The sequence below is a fragment of the Metopolophium dirhodum genome, chromosome 5 (assembly GCF_019925205.1).
Source record: "Metopolophium dirhodum isolate CAU chromosome 5, ASM1992520v1, whole genome shotgun sequence".
NCBI classification, from domain to species: Eukaryota; Metazoa; Arthropoda; class Insecta; order Hemiptera; family Aphididae; genus Metopolophium; species Metopolophium dirhodum.
In genome coordinates, this window is record NC_083564.1 from 13059105 (window position 1) to 13075693 (window position 16589).

General features: G+C 29.7%; 3 protein-coding genes across 3 annotated transcripts in view; 1 reads left to right on the forward strand and 2 right to left on the reverse strand.

Moving 5' to 3' along the window:
- The window catches only part of LOC132944752 (dual oxidase), a 51170-nt gene extending 47559 nt beyond the window's left edge, over positions 1–3611 (reverse strand). Inside the window, exon 1 of the mRNA XM_061014236.1 lies at positions 3425–3611. Coding sequence (XP_060870219.1) covers positions 3425–3527 — 103 coding nt within the window. The 5' untranslated portion in view covers positions 3528–3611. The remainder of the gene's footprint in view (positions 1–3424) is intronic.
- Positions 3612–9502: 5891 nt separating this feature from the next.
- Positions 9503–10586, forward strand: LOC132944540 (uncharacterized). Its single transcript, XM_061013948.1, has 2 exons — positions 9503–9898; positions 9966–10586. Exons 1-2 carry the CDS (start codon positions 9713–9715, stop codon positions 10257–10259), a joined length of 480 nt encoding a protein of 159 aa, XP_060869931.1. The 5' UTR covers positions 9503–9712; the 3' UTR covers positions 10260–10586.
- A 427-nt stretch (positions 10587–11013) lies between these two features.
- LOC132944541 (EF-hand domain-containing protein D2-like) lies at positions 11014–15937 on the reverse strand. Its single transcript, XM_061013949.1, has 4 exons — positions 13372–15937; positions 12136–12283; positions 11452–11568; positions 11014–11376 (listed from the first exon to the last, which is right to left on the reverse strand). Exons 1-4 carry the CDS (start codon positions 13518–13520, stop codon positions 11359–11361), a joined length of 432 nt encoding a protein of 143 aa, XP_060869932.1. The 5' UTR covers positions 13521–15937; the 3' UTR covers positions 11014–11358.
- Between the last annotated feature and the right edge of the window lie 652 nt (positions 15938–16589).

The following is a 16589-nucleotide window of genomic DNA, read 5'->3' on the forward strand; positions in this document are numbered from 1 at the left end:
ATATACAAATACAAAAAAAAACACCCATCATTGTAAAATCAAAGCTCCGCTCAGAATCTAAAAATATGTTATTACAGGATAAAGATTATTAAATGCTAAAAGCATTTTAAGTACCTACATATTATGTTATTATTTTATTTGAAAATAAGATTTATAGCCGATATATTATTATAAGAATTTTCAAAACGAATTTGCAATAATGAAATATAGCAAGTGTATAAACTACTCACAGTAATATAATTGATTTCGTCATAAATAATATTTTATTAATAACCAATATAATATGTTATATTATGTGAGCTAGGTATATTATATATACTACCTAGCTTAGATTAGTCAGCGTACCTATAACATTGATGGATTAATATAGTAATTAGTATATTAACCTTGAAATTGGTCGAATTTGTGGCACTTAAAGTAGGACAAAAAATATGAATCACTATTATTGAGTATCTACCTCCAAATAATGAAAATTAAAATGTAATGTTTGGTAAAAATAAAAAATACATCCCAGCATTCCAGTCGTAGTTAACCTATATTTTGAATAAACCTTCGTCGAAGGATAATGGTTAAGTTCGTCAATAATATAAGGGGGACGGAGTGGCCGAGCCGACTAAGGCGTCGCTGGTTCGATACCTCGGCCGCGGGCGGCATTTTTTTCGGGCAAGTCACGGTGTCCGGAGAACAAGTGCCACCATCCCCCCACCCGGGGCATGGCAGAAACCTACGGGGGCCCCATTAGAAATTCTACCAAAACACAACACACACGTGTACCAACCTACCCAATTTAAAAACCTACAGTTCCCTCCCCCACACCCAATGGCCTATGTTACCGCGGGTTATCCAATAAAAGAAAAAAATATATATATATAATATAAACATTCTTTAATTTTAATTTTTTTAAGTGGGAACACATCTGATGTTATATCTAAAATAATAGAATACAGAGCAACAGAGCCCTACGGCCTACACCTCTACAACACTACCTATAGTACCTATACCAATACTCTAAACTGCCTACAATTTCACTGCTTCTGCATGGGACGTTTCGTAACTGTACTCTTTTTTATACTTCATTCGTACATTTTAGTATACCTACGTACACAGTAACACGTCTTAAATAATTAAAAATATATTTTTGTTACTTACAGTATATATTATAGTATACAATACTGTAATAGCTAGGTAAGTAATTATTTTGGAAGAGGACTAATTCATTATTATAGTTAAGCTCATTTAGGAATAATATACCATATACCAAGTCAAATGATAGTAGTACCTATGGTGTAGTACCTAGGTGAATATTTTATCATATACAAATAAGAAAATGAGTAGTTTTGAAGACAGTCAGCTTGGAATATACTAGAGGTTAAAAACAAATCTTAGCTGAGTTTTGACTACCAATAAATTGTCACAAACAACATTATTTAAGCTGTATTTTTGAGAAATTTTGAAATATTTTATTTTAGATATTTTTCAATTTTTAATCAACAGTTTTTTACAATTGAACTCTCAAAACTGTTTTTACAATACTAACATTTATTTATATATAGTTTCATCTCTGTAAAATGTTCAATCCATATAATATACTACTGTGTATGAGATACTTTCCACATGCAATTTTAATTCATTCCTTCTTTCTATGCACTCGATCACCCATCAAAAAAACTGTATAGGTACATAATACATATAACTATGTAAGTATATAACTACTTTATATTACTACTTTTAGTGTATAATAATATGTTAATAATATGTCATTTTCCGGAGACAATTAATTAGAAACGTTATATTTTTAGCGCGCATTTATTTATTCCAAATACAAACTTCTAATTTCCTATAATATATTTGTTATATCCCTTTCGTTTTACGTTACTTAGAATCACTGAAGATAATATATACAGTCGTGCAGACTGCAGATTAATATTTCATTATTATGAATTACAAATACAGTACCTACCTACATGAAAATAATTACCATTGTAATCATTAAACATTATAACATTATACGCACATAATTATAATTTTCAAGTGCGAGTGATGTTATACATAGCATCCGGGCGGATTACATTAGATTGTAACACCCAACAGTTAACGATATCAGCGTCACTGGCGATATACTGACAAGTTATTTTAAAACAGTTTTGTACATAATTAAACAACGATAAAAATTGAATATTATTATAATATAATTCACAAAGGGCCTCGCCCGTTTATATTAATAAAATAAATAATCTATTGGCTTTATTATAATTTGTGTGTAATAATTATTTATGTTAAATAGTTTCAATACATTTCGATTAGTTATAAATATTTAGTTTAATTAAGGCATTTATAATTTTAACTTAAATAGTATCAATAATTATAACAGTCGGAATCGAATGAAATACGAATAATATTAGTATTTATTATTATTTTTATATAACCAATAAATCTGATTTCTAATTACGATAAATTATATTATGTATATTTATTTATTTACATGTAAATAAGTTGGTATTATAATTTATAAATTAATATATTGATTTTCATTAAAGTCAGTTACGTGCAGTTCGAAAAATTAGAAGAGTAAAACTATATGTTTATGGCTTTTGCTCGTAGATTTTTAGGCAAAAAGTTATATAATAATAGTAGTAATACACTAATACCCATAAACTAAAAATGGGTAATGATGATAATTATACATTTTTTTTTAAATACTACTACTTGTACACCGAGTAAAATATAATTTAAAAATTGTGTAAGTACTAGAAAGCCATTGTTATTTGTAACAACTACACTCATTCTCGGAAATAACAAATGAATTATGTAAGTAAAAAAAAACCATATACTCATTAAAAAAGTTCTTGTCAGAATGTATGTTTAAAACACGGTGAGCGTCCAACGATGGAGGAGACCATCCTGTTGCAAGTATTCGAAAATCTATTGGTAAGAACAATGTTGGCTAACACACCACCAGAGAAATTTCGTTCTGGAAAATCTAGAAACCGATCGTGGCAATCCCTTACATCGTAACGTAATGCACGCAGTGGAAAATTATGTTTTTGTTTATTCTTTCAACATAATTTTGTATCAAATAATTAAAACTTATTTTTTGATATATTTAATATAAATGTAATACGTTAATTAAAATAATATATAGTTACTATTTTCAAATAGTATTTTGAAAATGACAGGTAAAAGTAATATTAAACATATTATTTTTAATGCCTTAAATAATACAACTTTCATATTTTTGGTAGGTACAGGTAAAAAATTAAATTGAAATTTGGATATTTAGAGAGGAAATGTAAATGTGACCTATGGTCTTTAACAACAAGAAAGAGGCGGGAGTGGGAAATCGTATGCATCGCTGTCGGCCAAAATCTTTAGAATGGACTTTATCGACCATCATGATTTACAATAACAAAAAAAAATGACTTACGTGCAGTTGACTTCGTCGTCGACAGTAACGCCGTGAGCAAGCACAGCGTCAGTAGAAACAGCACCGGCACCGGGGCCTTTAAGTATTTGGCGACGTTGTCCATCGTTGTCTTCGTCGCCGCTATATTTCCGATACTTGCAGATCTATTATACAATTTTGTATAATATATGAATCTATATGTTATGTCGTGCAGTGTGCACTATCTAACCCACGGTGTTCCCACGGGTAGTCTTGCGTTTGCTAGCTACGGCATTACGTTAAATCCTAAAATACCCCCTAAATAATCATTCCCGCGTCTGGCGTATAATTATTTATCACAGGAGAAAAAATTTTCTATCGTAAAAATTTTTTTTATATATTTACAAACACGTTACAGATAAAATCACCGTCGGACGTCGACGGGCATGCGTCGCGAACGAACCGTGTTGACGAACTGTGTATGTACGGTATGCGTGGTGGACCCGGAGGTAACGTCGGGTCTGCGGTGTTGCAGTCTGTGAGCGCGCGAGCTGGGAGAAAGTCGACTGTGCGTGCCGCCGCCCGGTTTAAGTCTTCGGCGGCGACAGTGAAAGTGTACAATGTATTATAATATAATTATATTGTGACGGTGGTTGTTTAGCCGAAACAAGGTCGCCCATCAGCCGACCTGTGAAACGTAAGAAAACATTGTACCTTTAGTATAACACTGTTTATAACATACATATATATCAATTATTATATTTATTAATCGCTTTTTATGAATGGACGTGTAAATACGCAACAATTATTATCGAATAATAATAATATTATATTATCTATATAAACATAGGATAACCATAATATTAAAATATGCATACATTATACATGTACATTGTATAATATCGACAAACCATTGTCGAAACGATTATAATAAAAACGTCAACACAGTAAGAGATAATCTGCATCTGAGCATCTCTGAACAGTGCACGCATCAGCCACAGTCTGCACTACTAATTATTTGTCTCTCTAGCGCTCTCTTTCTCTCTCTCTATCTATCTGGCGTGGCGTGACCTGCCGCAATATATTACAATATTACAATATTATTTCGTATCAGTGTATCATCAGCAAGCCACACTATCCTAATTATAACGAACCAGTGAGAACGTATCTCACTTACTACTTAATACTTATAAATTATAATATATAGCCTATACTTACGCCAATATTATAAGAGGATGACATACCAATGTTTGCCCAGTGTTTATCAAATAATTATTTATATTATAAATAATATGTATAGAAAATTGGTTCTTCGTCTTTTTCATTTTGTAGCAAAATTAAAGGGCTTGTTGTAAAAACGAGACAAATGCACTTTTTCGCGGAGTAAAATAAAGAAAATAAATCCCTACAAGTTGGCGAAATAACCATATTAGTCCATTTTATTGTATAAGTATAGTTTTTATATAGTAAACGGACTTATCTGGTTTCTTTATTTTAATGTAAGAATCTTAGAATCAGCTGATAAGTCCAGACTCCATAACCTTATTTTTTTTGCAGCAAATAATGCCATAATGGTATAATTAAATATAAGTAGTATATGCATTATGCATACATTCTAAGACTTGGTTAATGTGAATAATAGTTTCGTTTTATTTAAAATAATACAATTTATTTCTTTGTGATAAAAAAAATGTTAATGTAGGAGAAATAAATAAGATATATAAGTGCATATCGGGTCAAGCTCATTATATTATAGATTCGTGGAGCAAAAAAAGAATTGATTTTAGTGATTTTACAATGATATGTTTTTTTGTGTTTGGTGACATTTTTTGTAATAAAAACAATTTTTATATAATTTTTACATAATATTTTTTGTGGAGATTTGAACGTTTAAAGAATATTATTATATTTTATGCACACAATGACATTTTCAAATGTAATGTTTTGAGTTTTCTACAAAAATTAATTCAACCTATACCTATCGTATTATTATTTACTAACATTACCTCTAATAATAAAAAAAATGTCTTTCATAACAATATACTTTATGTATCATAAAAAATTACTTAGTAAAATTGACCGACAGATCTTCTCAGCTCAGAATCGTTTTTACGTATACAATGATTTATCTCAACACCTACTTTATATCAGAGCCTAACCTACCTCGGACTACTACCCGTAGTAGTGTAGTAGGTACTACCATTTAGTTTAGGGAAAAGTTCATCTGAGTGGATTTTTCGTCATTCATTTTAATTTTCTAGTTTGTGGAAGAATTTGGTTTGTTGTAGGTATAGCCCCCCCCTCCATTGACCGTGTTGACCTTCAAATTTTATCCAGATTAATAAAAAAATAAAAGACATATTGTATTTGTATACTTAGCCCACCCCCATATAAAATTCCTGGCTACGCCACTGTCAGTGGTTAAGATATTATATTGAGTATAGGTTAGAAGTCACTAATCCAGGGAACTCCAACTTTAATTTTTTGCACAGTTGAGTAATAATTTTTTTGATGAACTTAAAGTAAATTTTTTAAACCATATAAAAGTATTTTTTGATCATCCAACATAATTTTTAAAAATTGGACTAGTCTGGTTTTTTCAGCAATCTCGCCTCCAGTTGTTCAAATTAGGATATTAGATAAATAACAAACTAAAGCTATAATAAAGAATATTATCGAATGACCTTTATTTAATTTATTAGAACAATTAATATTTACACCTTATTAGAATAATAAGTACTAAGTATGTACCTACTATACAGTATACATGATTAAATTATAGTACTAATAATAATATGGGGTAAATTAAAATCTAAGAATCGTAAACCTGAATTCACCAAAAAGTTATAATTTTTTTTTTTATTCTTAGTTAACCCACGGCAACTTAGGCCATTGGGTGGTTTTTAAACTGTAAGGGAGGGAACAGTAGGTGTAAACACGTGTGTATAGTTTTGGCAGATTTTCAAGTGGGCACCGGTAGGTATCTGTCATGCCCGGATGATGGTGGCACTTGTTTTCCGGACACCAAGACTAGCCCGAAGAAAAATGCCGCCTGTGGACCGAGGTTTGAACCAGCGCTGATGTGCGTCACAACCGACGCCTTAGTCCGCTCGGCCACTCCGTCCCCCAAGTTATAATTCCTGATACCACGAATGGAGCAATTTGTGTAGGTATAACTTGGATAATACGTAATAGGAAATTAACAATAATAATTTGTAATAACAAAATTATTTAATACTGCCAAGGTTATGGGCCTCAGTGCCTCGCCTATTAGTATGTGCAATTAAATTAATGTACTTACAATTATTTTCAGAATTAATCAGTATCAAATAATACCTGTATATATAAAAGCGCATATTATGTAATTAGTTGGTAGGTACCTATAAAAAAAAAAATAGATTAATCTGATATTTGATTAGTAAATTAACAAAAAAAATTGTTCAATTATATATTATTCTTATGATAAATACCTACATATAATATAATACAGACTGAACCTATATAAGTAGGTATTTATAAACTGCAAATAATAATGCAGACTATTAAATAGTTATAAAACCCTGACAGACAGACGACAGTCCGTTTAAGCATAAGTCGTCTATATAGTACCTAGTTCATGACCTTACAGATAATTGCACAACACGTCCACACTTGCACAAAATAAGTACTAGGTATACCTACGACATAATACATTAATACATTTATATATAACATAGGTACTAGTATAATATTATATTATTATACATTTATACCAATCTACTACCTACTTTTATATTTTGAAATGACTACAACAAAATATAGTCGTACCTACTACCTGTCACTTGATGTTATGAAAACATATTTTTCGAAACCAGTATACCACGCACAAATTACGAGTCTAAAATTGAAAAATAATGAGTTTATATATTAGTGTTTTATAATAACAATACATTTATATCGCTGCCAATTTTTTGAGTTTATGGCAAGTGATTATTACAAATAGTTACCTATAGCATAATAGTAGATATACAATTCACAATTTACAAATTATATAATTATTTTCAATATCAATTAGAACTTGATCGATCAATGATTAATACCTACTTGGTACTTACTACTTGGTATAATAACTATTTTAGGAAGAAGTTTTACATTTTTAGATAATTAAATAATTAATTCATGTTTTTATATTTGAAATTTTTAGAAAATACGAGTAGTTTATATTTTAAACTATACTAACCTAAGTCCTTAAATTATCTGCATTTTAAGCGTTTCACCTTCATTAGACAAAATGATATGTAGGTAATATATATTTTTTTATTTTATTAAAATAAAGGTTTCTAGACATTGTCATTAATTCAACTTAATGTTATTGAGTTATTTTTTTTTTTGACATTAGTACCTTATTATTTGACAGCAAAATAATTATTTACAAACATTTACAATGTATTTATTTTGGACGCCACACGGACATTAATTGTTGTATCCGTCCCACAAATGCGTAACATACCAAATTGACGCTCAGCAGATAACGTTTAGCTCCATTAGTTTAAACATTTTAGTGAATCAACTTATCATGAAACTTGATATTAAGAACATTTTTTGTGTTTGGTTTTTACGATAGTTCAATTGTTTAGCAATTTATGCGTACCTATATTATATAGTGAAAATTAAAAATGCTCATAACTCACTTGAAAACTCTATAGTCGTATAAAACCAACATACAAACACAGATAATGTTCTTTCCATTAAGTTTCACAATAGGTCGATTCACTCAAATTTTTAAACTAACGGAGCTAAACGTATCTGCCGAGCGAAAATTTGGTATGTTACGCACTTGTAAGACTGAGACAACAAATGTCCGTGTGGCGTCCTCTTAAAAGTATAAAGATATTGATTACATAGACATGCATGTGGATTGCATTTTTAAAAATATTTTTCATTAGTACCTATTGCAATTGTGATGAGATCATGTCCAGGTAATTTTTTTATGATTTCAGAGATTTTGTTGGGAGTGGTGCATGGAAAATATTGGGTTCAGCTAGTTTTTTATACACTACATTTTCTGTTTCGATATCAATTAAATCATTTGGTGAAAAGGTATTTTCTAGATTTTTAGTAAATAGTTCACATTAATTTTTTCATCATTTGTGTATCAAATAAATGTTACCCGATTTTAGTGGAGGTGTATACTATAATATATCACAGGCTTGATTAATCTTTTGATAGTGAGCCATACATTTGAATCTGAATGATGTATTGTGGATACTGGATAGGTATAGGATAAGTATCATTAGTATGAATCTATTGAATGTTTCTGGAGATAGATTATGTAATTAGGTCGTAGGTATATTAAGTTAATAAAAATACTAACTAATCTCTCACAATAGTGAAAGACTGCCGACCGGTTGAACAAGACTAATGTTATTTATGAATTATGATTAAAAAAAAAACTTTTTATCTGATTGTATGACAAGATTAATAAAATATATTCAATACGGGAACATAATAATAAGTATATTCTAATGTACATCTTTTTTTCTTTCTTGTAAAAAGTCAACGAGAAAAATATGTGCAGATATCACACAGACACACAGTTGGGCTTGAGCGTACAATAGACAATTAATAATTATAAATGTATGACTATAAGCACTTACTAGTCTGGAAGCCTATCTAAATGTTGAACAATACTTATTAGTTTTTAGGTACTTACCTAGGTATAAACTATAAGCGCACAAAGTGTGTATATTTTGTACTTTTTGTATTGTTAATTTTTATGCTATTGTACATTTGTGTGTTTGTAATTTGTATACACTATAACTGTATACAGAGATTTGTGATGAGAAAAACGATAGTTAGCCGGATGTATTGTTATAAAATAATGGATATTATATTTCGTTGTAACTACTAACTTGTAAGGTTATTATTATTTTTTTGGAGTTTGGAGTTTGTCCTTTCCAAGCATTGGATAGGCAGCTAAATTTACATTGTGGCAGTCATGTTATGGAATTTTACTATATATTTAAAACCGTATTATTATTGCAGCTGTTTAATATTGAATTTGAATTTTGGCTACACTGTTTGCATGCAACAGTACGTTGTTATCGTTTATTATCAAAGCATAATGTACTAATTCGTTATGCGTAATGCGTATTGAAATTTGAAATATTGAACACTATAATAGGTACCTACCTATTTTAGTTTTGAATTTTGAATCAAATAGTTTTATTGTTGTAAGTTTGTATTTTGTTACTTTTAATATAATATTCAGTATTGTGTATTATAATTTAAATTGTACCGTAAAAAGTTACAAAACGTTTAAAGATTTTTGTTTCTATATAATTAAAAAAAATGCTTAAACCCAAGAAAAATAATAACCCATTGAAAAAACGAGACGATGACAACGATAATGCTGCTTGCCCTAAAACATGTAGGTATGATCCCAAACCTACTTTGTATTCATCGATCATTCAAACAGAATCAAAGTTGAGGAATATTTCACTTTCTCGATTAGTACCCAAGCCAAATATGATCAAAGTATGAATAATGTATGTGTTTAAGTGTATGTAAAATTATTTCTGATTGTATTTTTTTTTATGTTCAGCGAGGTGTCAGGGAAGTAAATTTTCCATTGACTGAACATGTTTATGACTATAATAATATGGTAAACGTCGGGTTAAATAGCAATTCAAGTATTGTAACAAAACCTAAGCCTAGGGAAGCACATTCTACAAAAAAACCGGAACCCAAGTTAAGTGATTATTACACACCAAGTTTTGATAATGTCCAACGGATACAAATGGACAGCATAAAAACTAACCCAGAGTTAACAGTACAGTATGATGGTTTGGCAGTGTCGAGATTACTGAATGAAATTGATGATTTAATCTTTAGATAAATAATGAATAGTAAAGTAAATTATACTAACTGTTTGTTAATTATTTAAACTTTGTGATATTTGTAATTCGTAAATCTGATTAAGACTATCTTGTTTATTATATATTAGTAATAATGAGATTTTGATTAAATTACTATTTGAAATAATTCTTTAATGGACAATAAGATCATGATAGATTTTACTAACTATAATAATATTTTATTTTTGTTATTCACTTAATTTAAGATACTAATTTAATTCAATTATTTATTGAACACTTAAAGCTCTATATGATAAAGTTTTTTTGTAATAGATGGATAGTATAATATTATGATCATTTTTACTTAGTATGCAGGTTATGCAAAATATATTTTTAATTGGTATATAATATGTTTTATTACTTCTTTATACACTTTGTATAGCATTAATATAATATTATTATTATGTAAACAAAAAATAATATATCAACACATTTATACACAATTAACAATATATTGTGGTTAGGAGGTTATATGAATTTAATATTAAATTTAGTAAATCACTTTTATTAAAAATATGTTTGACCAAATTTTTAGGAAGATGATTTTGTAAAATTCAAAATATCATAACATAATATTATACATAAGACGTACCTTGACATAAAACATTAATGGAAGCGTAATGATGAAGTGAAAGGTAATTTATACAGATTGTACATTACATTGTCTATTTATGTTCTGTTAGTATTGCATTAGCAACTAATCTTTTTGGATGTAACAAGAATAATCTGAAAGAATAATGTAATATGTTATTTTTATTTAGTATATTGTCATTTGCTTTAAAAAAGTGTTTATGGTGTATAACATAAATCATAACGTTTATTATTTATAAGTTAAACTGAAAATTGATTATACATTTTAAATCATTGTAGTTATAGTAGGTAAAGATGATTTTTATAAAAATATTGACACATTTCTACTGAACTCGTACAATAAAAATGTTCTTAACTTGTTATGTAAAAATATTTAATAACCTATTTGACAAATATGTACAAAAAAATAATTTTTTTTTTTATTTTCACTGGAGATAGTAGATAGAACATATTTTTTTAAAGTATATTTTTCAAAAACTGCTGCACTGCCTATTTGAAATATTTAGCCTGAAAAAAAATAGAAAGAAATATTTAACAATCTTACTTATTTGGTTTAATTTGATCAGTAGCATACTAGTGTACCTTTGCCTCAAAGAAGTCTCTTACACCTTTAATACCAACTTTGTTAAAGTCTACTTTTTCTTGTTTGGCCAATGCACGTTGACAGTACTCCAAAGTCTTACGGTTTGTCATAACAAACTTAACAATATTAATAACATGTGTTTCTTTACTCAGTTTAATAAAACATTTAAATTTATATCAATTACTTAAATTTAAAAATATATCAAGTGTTAAGTTAGATATATAAATTTAAGGTAGTCGTTTAGTATGTGACCTACAGGACCAATAATTAATTTAAAACAGTCAAATTAAATTATGTTAATAATAACTAATAAGTTAATTAATAAATTAGTAATACAAATATAAAATAATACAGGATTACATTTAGGTAACAATGTCAAAATGAGCCAAATAAAATATCAGTTAAAAATTGTATGAATACACATAGAGTACTTATAACATCATTATGTCAAAACTATTCAAAAAATTAAATAAAATAATTATAAAAAAATTGTATTTAATTTTTAAAATATTTTTAGCAACACAAGTTTTTGTATAGATATTACTTAAAAAATTTAAAAAATGCATCTTCTCTGTTAATAGATCGGTATCTGTACATAATATAAAAAATCCTCTTGGTAGGTCACATACTAAACTTGATTTTCAATGGGTCACATACTAAACGAATACCAAAATTCAACATACTTCTCTAAAAGTCAATTTTCCATCTTTGTCTTTGTCCACATCATCAATCAGTTGACTCAATGAGTTTTCAGTCCATGGAACTCGACGTTTGATCATCATTCGTTTCAATTCATTCCGACACAGATATCCATCTTTGTTTGCATCATATCTATGTGTAAACATAATAACATTTTTTAAAAATAATATACAAAATAACTTTGAGAGTTTCATTCACGGACAGTTTCCCTCCACTTATTTATGCATGCTTTGTACATTAACTAATAATGACAATATTATACTATATTTAAGTATAGCTGTATCGGTTGATTGTATATTTCTAAACAAAATATATTTTTTTCAAAGAATTTACACAATCACTATAATATGACGTGTGACCCGGGTGCTAATAATAATAAAAAAAAACATTAGGAACTAATTTCTTTTTTACTGAATTAAGACAAGTCGATATTTTCACTATACCTACCTTATTAACTTTAAACTTTTATTGTTAATATATATTATTTGTTAACTACTAATATTTGGCACGCTTGTACGGCTGTGCAGCACTTGACTGAAAAATGGGCGTCTTGCCTACCTATACTTATTAATTAGTACATGTCTTTACTTTTTACCTACGTCGAACACGGTTTTAGTACTTCTACTCTCTAGGCATGATATAAACTACAAGGTATGATCGCAACGTTTTGACGGTCAGATCATTCGGTAAGCACTTGACGTAGTGTAGTGCATAGTAATAGTAATATGGGTAAACAAGTGAAGTGTTGCGCGGAATTGAACTAAATTTGGACTTTTGCGATCATACCTACCGTATTACCGTGTTGTTTAAATCATGTTTCTAAGTCACTATTTGTACGGTCCTCAGTAAAAAAATAGCTAAAGTTACGTAAAATAAACAAATTAATATTTTCCATTAGTTTTAAATCGTATTAAGAAAATTATATTTAATTTTATTTTCCATGATGACCATAGTGTAGGCTATAGTCTATAGTATATATACCTATAATTAACCAGTATAGTTTTAATCTATGAATAGGTATATAATATAGACCATAATATTATGATTATATGAAGTATAACTAAGTAACTAGTAATAAAGTAGGTATAGTTCGGTAGTTATAAAATTAGAATAATAGTAATTTTCATCGAGTGCACAAATTATAACATAATATGTATGATAAATGATAATCTTCCCATGTGCGCGTTTAAATTCGATTAAGTAGGTCACCTATAACGTACTGGTTAAAAATGTCTTCGATCTTTCGAATCTGCGCCGGACTGAACTCTGAGAATTCCAAATACACCTGTCGCTTGGTCGTGCTGGATGCGTATTCGTTAGCAGTCAGCGCACCGCCCTCGCCGTTCGAATCAGACGAATCTTCCTGCATGGTCGGTTCTTATAGAAGGCGGAACGGAAGGGTTCGGATCGGAAGGAAGTGTTGCGAGCCGAAAACACGTAAACACAACAGAATCTGGGATATGAATGGACGACAAGAAACAAAAACCTACGAAAGAAAAGGTAAAGGACCTGCTTGCGGTTGACACTCCGTATGTTCACGAGTTATCCTCTGTCGTGCAATACCTACGGAATAATTGAAGTATTTTATAAATATTTATATTGCCTTGTACGTAACTTAATTATATAATACGAATTATGTGTAAAACAATAAACTTATCCGAGAAAAGACGCTTTACTGTGGTGTATTACTACGCCTATCGTCGTTTCCCCGTCGCGAGGGATGTTTGAAAAATGAGTCAGTCTCACACTCTGTAGCTGTAGTCACGGCGTGTCACGTCACTATAATAATAAAAACATAAAAGCACTCGGCACACGTAACTGCTATAATATAACTATAACACATATTATTATTATACATCGTAATTTTAATCGTCGTGCCATTTTGTATGCGTGTGTTTGTTATATTGTGTTTATTCACATTACTTCGGCCGATAAATCCAACTGAACGTGAATGAATATACGTATGTACGAAAGAAAACGATTGTTCGATGGCGGTCATTAGATAATATGTAATATGAATAAATAATAACATTATGATTAATTGACAACGCATTTATCGAAGTGTTGAATTGCTTTATTTATTTTCAATTATTGAACGACATGAGCAGTATCAGATTTTAGAGGCGGTGCAGAGGCATGGATGATGGCAAACCTAATTATTTTGGACCGTTAAGGTCCGTTTTCATGCAAATAAATAGCATTTCGATTATTGCGGTTGATACATTATTTTGAAAAGATGTTAATTGAAACTATTTCTTAAGAGGACGTTACACGGTTATTTGTCGCCTCCGTTTTACAAGTGCAATGTGCATAACATAGCAAGTTTACGCTCAGCAGATCACGTTTAACTTGGTTAGTTTAAAAATTTGAGTGAATCGACCTATTGTGAAACTTGATGGAAAGAACTTCATCTGTGTTCGTATGTTGGTTTTTTACGATTATATAGAGTTTTTAAGTGAGTCATGAGTATTTTGAATTTACGCTATATTATATACGCATAACTTATTAAAAAATTGAACTATTGTAAAAAACCCACATTCAATCATAGATAATGCACTATTACTATCAAGTTTCATAATAGGTCTATTCACTCTAATTTTTAAATTAACGGAGCTAAACGCGCACTCCTGAGCGTAAATTTGTTATGTTACGCACTTTATAAAACGAAGACAATACAAATGGCCGCGGTGAAGTGTCCTCTTAAATATTTTAAACATTGCTGCGGGGCAACAAATTTCGTTTGAATTCCAATGAAACATATTTAAAATGGTTGAGTATGTAGGTACCTTACCTATTATACTATGTGATAGATTTATATTTTTTTATGGATGGATTTTTTCAGTTATAACCTATAGGTACAATATAATAATTTAAGGAATAATTAATTGCTTATAATAAGTAGGTAACTCAAAATAGATCTATTTACAACTATTTATTCTATATGGTTGTAGGCACTATTGAAGTAACCTATCTTAAAGATGATTGTTTTGAATCATTGGCAACAGCCATAATATTTTTATACAATTTCAAGTCGTAACGAATTTAAAATGTTTAATATTTTTGAACTTTTTTATTATTATTATTATTATTAATATTAGATTCTGAACGTAGCGATGAATGTATTGGTTTTACAATGATGTGGGTTTTTTTCTTGTCTATCATCAACTTTAGTGGTAGTAAAAATTCTCCAATTATTACTTCAGCATCTTTTCTAATTTGAAAGTGAATCTAGTCGGTGTATTAAAGAGGTTAACATTTGTTTTATTTTTTAAAATAAATATATTTTTGGGCCAAGTGCAGATATTTTGTTTTTCTTTACAGATTTTGCGTAACGTTTTCGTTGTCATGGTTACTTTTTGTTAACGATATTAGTAGTAATACATATTTATGATTCGTACATTTTCTTCAAAGTAAAAAATATCGAGTAGCGTGCAGCTCCGTTTGTCTTCAATTATAGTTTTTAGTGTACCAAACTCAAAGACTAATAACCATAGATAGGTACTTAAAATGTTTTCCAAATGTTAGTACCTAGCTAGTAATTTTGGACATTTACTTGTCACAATTTTAAATGTATGCTCAAAACATGGAAATTCAAGCCTATATTAAGCCGGCTTTCCCCGCTGAGTGGCTTGTGGCTCAAGTTGGCTTGGTATCATAGAGTAGGTATCAATGTATCGTAGACGATAGACGTGTCGTGGGCATGGTATTCAAGGGTGTAACTGAAAAAAAATTCGAGGGTCCGACATTTGTTTAATATGGATATTAGACACTTATCGTTTTATGTTCAAAATATAAAAACTCTTGTTCTACTCTAAAAAAATTCGGAGGGGGGGGGCCGAATCTCTTGACCACCCCACAGTTACGGCATTAAAGCCCTTGATGGTGATACTATTGGTACCACGTGGGGGCGCACCGCGGGGCTCGTCAATCGTCACTTGCGTTTCCCCAGGTACAGTCGCGGCTCGCGGGCCCCTAGTCTAGTTGAGTTTAGTAAGGTCTATATATTTATTTTGATAACGGCAGCGTCATCTACTACTAAATCATTTTTAACGTGTCCGTGAAAAACTGGCCCTCGCCGCTGCAAAATTTCCTAGTTAGATAGCGCTGTCATATACGGTTATAAATAATATTATCAACGCGGTAATGCAAAAATAATAATATATTATATTCAGTAGATATATATATAATATATATATATATAGATTAAATTAACAGCTAGTTATGTTTTATTGTATTTTATTTATATAATCAGGTTTATTAATTACTAGCTGCATAATATTCCGACTTCGCCCTTGTGTGGTTTTTTTATTTTGTGGCAAATCCTATAATATTATAGTAGCTGGTATATACGCTATATAGGTGTATCTCGGTTTTAGTGTACCTATCTTAGTTTTAGTGTTGCAATTCTGCAATTCACGGATAAATCGGCGTCAGTATA